The sequence below is a fragment of the Echinops telfairi genome, unplaced genomic scaffold, assembly GCF_000313985.2.
Source record: "Echinops telfairi isolate 266 unplaced genomic scaffold, ASM31398v2 ScPeMD7_2;HRSCAF=8, whole genome shotgun sequence".
Taxonomy (NCBI): Eukaryota; Metazoa; Chordata; class Mammalia; order Afrosoricida; family Tenrecidae; genus Echinops; species Echinops telfairi.
Genome location: NW_022103898.1, coordinates 51,316,669 through 51,324,794, shown reverse-complemented (window position 1 = coordinate 51,324,794; position 8,126 = coordinate 51,316,669). Strand labels below are relative to the sequence as shown.

The 8,126-nt window shown below is 37.7% G+C and overlaps 1 protein-coding gene across 7 annotated transcripts in view; it reads right to left on the bottom strand.

Moving 5' to 3' along the window:
- The window catches only part of PPP1R12A (protein phosphatase 1 regulatory subunit 12A), a 180,446-nt gene that overhangs the window by 69,785 nt on the left and 102,535 nt on the right, over positions 1-8,126 (bottom strand). For all 7 annotated transcript variants that reach the window (XM_045289240.1, XM_045289257.1, XM_045289252.1 and 4 more), the window contains exon 4: positions 2,114-2,273. In XM_045289240.1, the coding sequence (XP_045145175.1) occupies positions 2,114-2,273 (160 nt within the window). The remainder of the gene's footprint in view (positions 1-2,113; positions 2,274-8,126) is intronic.

Sequence of the window (8,126 nt, the reverse complement as noted above, 5' to 3'; positions counted from 1 at the left end):
GAGTGAGAGTGAGTGAGTGAGAGTGTGAGAGTGAGTGAGTGAGAGTCGCAGCTGCAGTTCTTATTCCTGACTTTTTAACAAAATAATCAGAAGAGCTTGTTAAAACTACGTGTTTCCCCAGCTCCATCTCAATGTTAGTGAATGAAATAGCACAAGCTGTATTTTTAATGTGTTCCATATGATTTTTATGGCATCCGCATGTCATTTGCCTATAGACCATTTCAAAGCCAGTAATCTAAGGAACAAGGTAACAGATATAAGTCCTGAGATTCACCATAAACATTATTAAGTGGCAGAAAAAATACCTGAATTTAAGATAATCAAAAGACACCTTCCCATTAGGAAATACAAATTATCATAATATTAAGTATCCTGAGCAACGTAAAATTATAAGCATTTGGGAGTTGCATGAACAGAGAGGAGAGTCAGAAAGATAGGTTCAGTTATTTCACTAAGTGTCTAGCTCTGTCTTTATGCCAGATAACATAAGGATAACTCAAAACAAACAAACAAACAACACCCCCCAAACAAACACAGAACTTATATTCAAGGAGCTTCTAAGTGAACACAAGAGTAAAACAAACCAACTAAAAAACTACTCTCCCTGAAAGGTTTTGTGATGAAGATGTGTAAGATGCAATGGGAATAGAGAACTGAAAGGCATCAAAATCAAGCTGAAGATGTGCGTGTGCGTGTGTGTGCGCGTGCGAGAGAAAGAACATAAATGAGGAGAAAATTACATTTGAACTGGAGCTCTTAAGTTATCGTTCTTTTAATATATTTTTATTTATTTTCATAAGTAATATATAATGAATTTTTAAATAACAACAATAAAAGTATATAGGAAAATCACTGTACCACAACAAAGCTTTAGTCAAACCAGTTTCCCTTTCCTTCAGATAACCATATTCTTACTTTTTTGTAGCTTTATTACATTTTTCATAAATGAATTTGGACATTTTTCTAATATGCTTGAGTTCCCTGAACTGAATCAAAGAATCAAAGGAAATTTGTCACTTGATGAGAGGGTATCTGAAACAGCATAAATTAAGATATTATGAGAGAGAATTTGAAGCAGATATGTCCAGCTGAAATAATGTACGCCCCAGGAGCAAAGGTGGCAGCTTAGCGTAAAAAGGCCAATAGTGGGCAGATGATGAAGAGTCTTTCGTAATTAGTTTGAAATTTATCCTAAAAACTAATAAGAACTTAATGAAGGATCATAAATGCTGGTATAACCTAATTACAGTGAGCATGGGCAAGAAGTTCAGAAACCAATTTTACAACTAAATACATGTGTATGCAAAGAAATATTTAAATAAATATACTTATGTTCCCATATGCAGCACTTTGGTAAATCACTAAGTTCATTTTACAACCATTTATTGGGGTTTGAAAAGTTCTGGATTAGAGTTAGGACCAAATTTCACATAAGCAAGTCAATTCTGACTTTGAGCTGACCCTCCAGGATAGGGTAGAGCTTCCCTGGTGGATTTGCACAATGGTAACTTGTTTATGGGAGCAGAAAGCCTTATCTTTCCCCTGCAGAGTGACTGTGGTTTCTAATTGCTGACCTTGTGATTAGCATAATACATAGCCCATTATACCACCAGGGTTCTTTTTAGAGCAAAGACAAGGAAAATAATTTAAATTCTCAAGTTACTAAAGAGAGAGTAAGAGGGAGAAAAGAGTAGGAAACTTGGGAGTAGGTGACTCACTTAATTATTTGTAATTAATTTGTAATAAAAAAATAATGAGAAGGATAATAAGGACAAGTTTGTACTACAAACTCAAGCAGAATGAAAGTAATATAAAGGGTGTGCTACATTTTGCTAGGGGTCTAATTTTGTCAATGTAATTTGCATATCAATATATGCAGATCAATACAGTCCAAGTTGCCATGGCTTGATGTTTAATATTATGCCAATATCCCTAGATTCCTGGGTACCATAGATGGTGTACACTCATGCTTAAACCCACCCAAAAATGGACATCAAGTATCCCTTTTATAAGTTGCTTCAAAATAATCTTTTGCAGCCATCTTAAGAAAAGGAACAATAAAGCAATGAAAGCAAATCAAAGTAAAAATGACTTGGTGTAATACAACACTTACTTTAAGACTTCTGTATAGCCTTTAGCAGCTGCTACATGAAGAGCTGTGCCTCCAGACTTGGCATGTCGGACATCATTTATGTGACCACTGTTTAACCACTGTCTGGCATCTCTAAGCATTATCCGTTCTTCTTCCTTTCGAGCTGCTTCTATGTCAACCCCTGATAAAATAATTGTTCTTGTTATGCTGAGAAATAAAATTGTCCAAAACATTTCAAGCTTACTGAAAATTAAAAGTGAAACCATATTGTTAAAAACATGAGGTACTTGTAAAAAGTTGAATATTTCCTATTTTTGAATAGCTCAACATCTTTGGAAAAATTAAAATGGAAAACATTATAATTCTGCCTGAATTAGTTTAATCTAAATAGTGTACAACACAATACAATCTGCCTACCACAGGTAACTGTACACTTTTCAAAGGTAAAATTAATGCATTTTTTATCTTCTATCTCTACTCTCTGGCAGATTAACCCTGGATATAAAGTAAGAAAGTTCAGTACATGTTTACTAAATAATAAAGAACAGTATATATATTCACAGTATGTCTGCTAAAAGTCACACCAACGCTCCAGGAAGCAGCACTAAGGGACACAAAGGAAGCATTGCACTGGGTAAATCTGCTGCCTACGACTTCTTTAAAGTACTGAAGAGCAAGATTTCACTCTGAGGACTCGGGTATGTGTAATCTAAATCATGGTATTTTCAATTGCCTCACATGTGAGAGTTGGGCAAAGGATACTGAAAAATAGCATTGACTCCTGAAAGAATGAAAAACTATGTCTTGGAGGAAGCAAGGTCAAAATGCTCCTAAGATGACGAAAGTTGACTTCATGCACTTTGCTTATGACATCAGGAGAGACCATGGTTGAAGACATGACTGCGAAGTTAGAAGGGCAGCGAAAAGGAGCAAGACCCTCAACAAGGTGGATGGGAACAGTGGTTTTTATGGGCTCAGATATAAGATAGCACAGGACCATATAGATCTTTCTCTGGCATACACAGTCACTATGATTTGGAAGCAAATCGACAGTACCCAATGATTATTTCGCATCTACTCAGTGCCCTCCAATATGTGCAGTACTCGATTAGGTGTTCTGTGTGTGCAAGTGAGTTTACTACTTGGTCTTTTTCTGAGAAGGAAAATAAAGCAGGGTAAAAGCAGAGCATAGTAAGAAAGGGGTTATTTTATACAGGTTTGTAAAAAAAAAAAGACTGATAAGATGACATTACAGCAGAGAAACAAAGGAAATGAGAGAGAGCTATGCTATTATCTGGCAGAACATTCTGGGTAGAGGGAAGTGCTGATAGGCTCTGAAAGTGGGAGTCTGCCTGTCCTTGTTCTCTGTATTTAAAAGACAGGGTGTCTACAGAATGGTAAAGACTATGGATTTTACTCAGAAGAGAAAGACACTGGAGGGCTTTGGAAAGACTGCGATGATCTGAATCAATTCAAGAGGAACACAAAAACTGGTGATCAGAAATAGAGATATCAATTTGGAAGTGACTACAACAATCCAGAGGGGAAACAATGGTAACTTGAACTAAGCAATAGTAGTGAAGGTCGTAAAATAGTTGGACACTGGATTCTTCAAAGCACACCAATGAATTTTGCTGTTGGCCTGGGTGAAGGAGGAAACAAGAAAGCAAGGCTGACTAAAAAAAAATTAGCCTAATCAATTGGAAAACTTAGATGGCAATTCAATTTCAGCAATGTCAAGTTTGGTATTCTTAGTGTGCACTAGATTTTATTGGCCAAATCTTCTGTACGAGACCTCTTTAAAGTGTTTAAGAGCAAAGATATCACTTTGAGAACTAATGTGAGCCTGACCCACTTCACGGTATTTTCAATCCCCTCTTATGCATTTGGAAGCTGGGCAATGAATGAGGAAGATCAATTGAATTATACATCTAAATTATGGTGCTGGTGAAGAATATTGAATTACAATGGACTGTCAGAAGAACAAACATATAGATTGCAAAGGAAGTACACCCAGAATGTTCCTTAGAAGCAAGGATGGTAAGACTTTGTCTTACATACTTTGGACTTGCTCTTAGGAGAGGCAGTCTCTAGAAAATAACCTCACGTCTAGTGGAGGGTCAGTGAAAAAGAGGAAGACCTTCAAGAAGACAATGGCTGCAGCACTAAGCTCAAACAGATTAACTGTGAGGAGGGTGCAGTATCAGGCAGTGTTTTGTTCTGTTGTAAACAGGTCCTATAAATTGTAACTGACTTGAGGGCACCTTACAAGAATTATCACAATAGGTATCTTACTGGAGGTATCAAGTAGTCAATTGGATCTCCCAATCCTAGAGGAGAACATAAAAAAGGTTGAGAGTGGTCATTTTGGTATTAAATATCTGATTATCTCCCTTTTCTACATAAAAAATTACAATAGTTGTTGACATGTAATACAAAGCTCAAACTCTTTAGCAGACAAAGTCTTTTATGATTTGGTGTCAATGCGCTTTTAAACCTTATCTCTAGTCTTTCTCCTCTACCACTGTCTACTGTTTAAAATATCCAGATTTTTACACAGGTGCCCCAAAGCACCATGTTTCAGTGCTAACTATTACCGCCCACCTGAACTGTATTATTTTTCTTAACTACTTAGTAAATTACTGTTTATTCTTCAAGATATAAATGGAATTTTAGTGTTATGAAGGTCGTTAGTTCATAATTAAAAACAAAATACATATAAAGTCAGAGATTTTACTTGTTACATTTGAAAGAAAACTATAAAAATTTCATATGGACCAGTGGTTTCCAAATTGGGTGATACCATCCTTTGGGGGATGCTGGAATGATCCAGGTGGGCTGCAAAATGTAGCTGATACCTACATTTTATCCTAGGTTATACAAAAGTTTCTCAGTGCACGGGAGGCACTGAGGATTTTTTTCTGAAAAGGGGGTGCGAGCCCACGTAAGTTTGAGAACCTGTTTCAGACGATAAAAATTCAATTCTATACTCTAATGGAACAATTACTAATAAAATGTTACCATTTCTATAATATATCAAGCTATTTCCTTCCTTAGATAATAGAAGAGTAAACCAAAAGAAAATCAGGACATCTTCTATAAGATAGCTTCTAATGTTATTAAACAAATGAAATGAAAATGCTGTAATTACAACCCCTTTATTAAATGATCTATCTTGGATGAATTAATATAATTTTCTTATGCTTTATTCTGTTACCTTTTCATTACTTTATCACTATTGTCATTATCACCTTGTGACTTTTCTTATTGTATATTTCCTCTGACTATGAAATAAAGATGTTTTTGTACTGCTAGATTTATTCTATAGGGTTGAAATAAGCCAGAATTGACTCGGTGTCAATGGCTTTAATTACTAGATCTCAGACGGGGACGTGGTTAAAGTGCTCTGCTACTAAACAAAAGGTGGGTGTTTGAACTCACCTGCTGTTCCAGAGGAAAAAGATATGGCAGTCTGTTTCTGCTAAGATTTACAGTCATGGAAATCCTATCTACTCTGTCCTCTCTGGTTACTATTAGTTGAGATCATCTTAACAAAAGTGACTTTTTTGCTGAATTTACAAAGTGATTACCCTCTCCCAAGTTGTGTTCATACACGATAACCTTTTAAAGTTTCTTTAAAATTTAAAATTAGAGTTTATAAAAGCAGTCCTGGTAGTGCAATGGTCAGACGATCAGTTGCTAACCAAGAGACACCGTGGTTCAATTCCATTCTGATGTTCATGAAAGACCCAGATGATCTGTTCTCAGAAAAATTATTAATTAATCTAGTCACACGGAGTACTCTGTCACATGGAGTCACTGAGTGAAAAATAACTTGATAATACCTAGCAATAGCAATAAACTATAGCCATGTTTAGTTAATAAAATCAAATAATAAGCAAACAAACTTATTGTACTATACATTAATTAAGAGATCTATTTTCTGATTGCAGAAAAGATTTCAGTTGTCAAGGATTGCACCTTGCTTAGATCCACAATCAATGCTCATGGGGGTATCAGTCAAGAGATCAAATGATGTACTACATTAGGTAATTCTGCTGCAGAAGAACTTTTCAGACTGTTGAAAAGCAAGGATGTGGAGTCTTAAAGGCTTGAAGGTAAACAAGTGGATATATAGTGGAGAAGCAACAAAACCCACATGGAAGAAACACACCAGCCTGTGTAATCATGAGGTGTCAACGGGATCAGGTATCAGGCATCAAAAAGACCCAAAACAAAATCATACCAATGTGAATGGGGTGGATGGGTGGGGCATGGAGTGGAGACCCAAAGCCCATCTGTACACAATTGGACATCTTACAGAAGGGTCACAAGGAAGAGACGGACGAGCCAGTCAGGGTGTAGTACAGCACTGATGAAACATACAACTTTACTCTAGTTCTTTAATGCTCCACCCCCCATTATCATGACCTCAATTAAACCTTACAAATTGGACTAGACCAGAGCATGTACACAGATATATATAAGAGTTGGAAACACGGGGAATCTAGGATAGATAAACCCCTCAAGACCAACAATGAGAATAGAGATACCAGAAGGATAAGGGGAAGGTGGGGGGAAGATAGGGGGAATCGATCACAGGATTGACATATAACCCCCTCCCAGGGGTATAAACAACAGAAAAGTGGGTGAAGGGTGACAGAAGATGATGTAAGATATGAAAATAATAATCTATAACTTATCAAGGGTTCATTAGGGAGGGAAGGCAGGGAGGGAGGGGGAAAATGAGCTAATATCAAGGGCTCAAGTAGAAAAAATGCTTTGAAAATGATGGCAGCATATGTGCAAATGTGCTTGACACACTGGATGAATGTATGGATTGCGATGAGATGTAAGAGCCCTTAAAGTATTCAATGGAAGGAAGGAAGGAAGGAAGGAAGGAAGGAAGGAAGGAAGGAAGGAAGGAAGGAAGGAAGGGCAAGGATGTTACTTTGAGGATTAAGATGCACCTGACCCAAACCATGGTATTTTCAATCACCTCATAGCATGTGAAAGTTGGACACTGAAAAAGGAAACCCCCCAAAATTAGATGCATTTGAATCATGGTGTTGGTGACAGAGGAGATGGAGTAACACAGTGGCTGCAACAATGACCTCAAATATAACAATAATTGTGAGGATGGCACAGGACTGAGCAGTGTTTCATTCTGTTGCAATGAATAAGAATCAATTTGATGGCATCTAATAACAACATACAAATGTCTGTATTCTCAGTATACAAGGGGTATCCTCAAAAAACTCTGAATCCCCGACCCCCACAAACTGTATTAAAAAAATTTTTTTTTAACAAAACAAGTTTATCACCTTCAAAGTACTCTCCACTACACTTAATACATTTGTTTATTTGCAATTCCATTCTTGGAAACACTTTTCAAGCTTATCTGTTTGGATGGTTGACAGTACCTCCCCTCTTTTTTTTTCCCTTACCGCTTCTATGTCCTCAAATCCCTGTCCTTTCATGTCCATCTTCATTCGCAGAAACAAAAAGAAGTCGCTTGGAGCGAGGTCAGGTGAATAAGGTGTCTGGGGCATGAGAGGCATGCTGGTTTATTTTTTTTGCCAAATATTGGCACACGGAGATGGCTGTGTGAGCAGGCACATTGTTGTGGGGGCAAAACCAGCCCCCGTGTGCCAAAAATCAAGCCTTTTTTTGTTGCACGCTGTTATTCAATCTTTTTAGAACCTCTAAATAGAAAGCTTGATTACCTGGTGGAATAGAAAGTCTTCCCCTCCCCCAAGAAGAATTTATTTCAAAGGATGGCACTGAATCTGCAGCTTCGGGAGAAGGATATATCTGACCAGAGCACACAGAAGCAGATGGCGGGGGAGGAGGAGAGACTGGAGCACATCCTGGCCCACCAGGCCTTGAGGACGATGACCCCAATTAGAGCAACCACTCCCAGAGAGGACCACATGGCCAGCCCCACTATGAGACATGATGCCCCTCACTGACCCATGGCCCTGCGGGGGACAACACCAGAGACACAGTGTGGGAATTGCACCCGATCTGATCC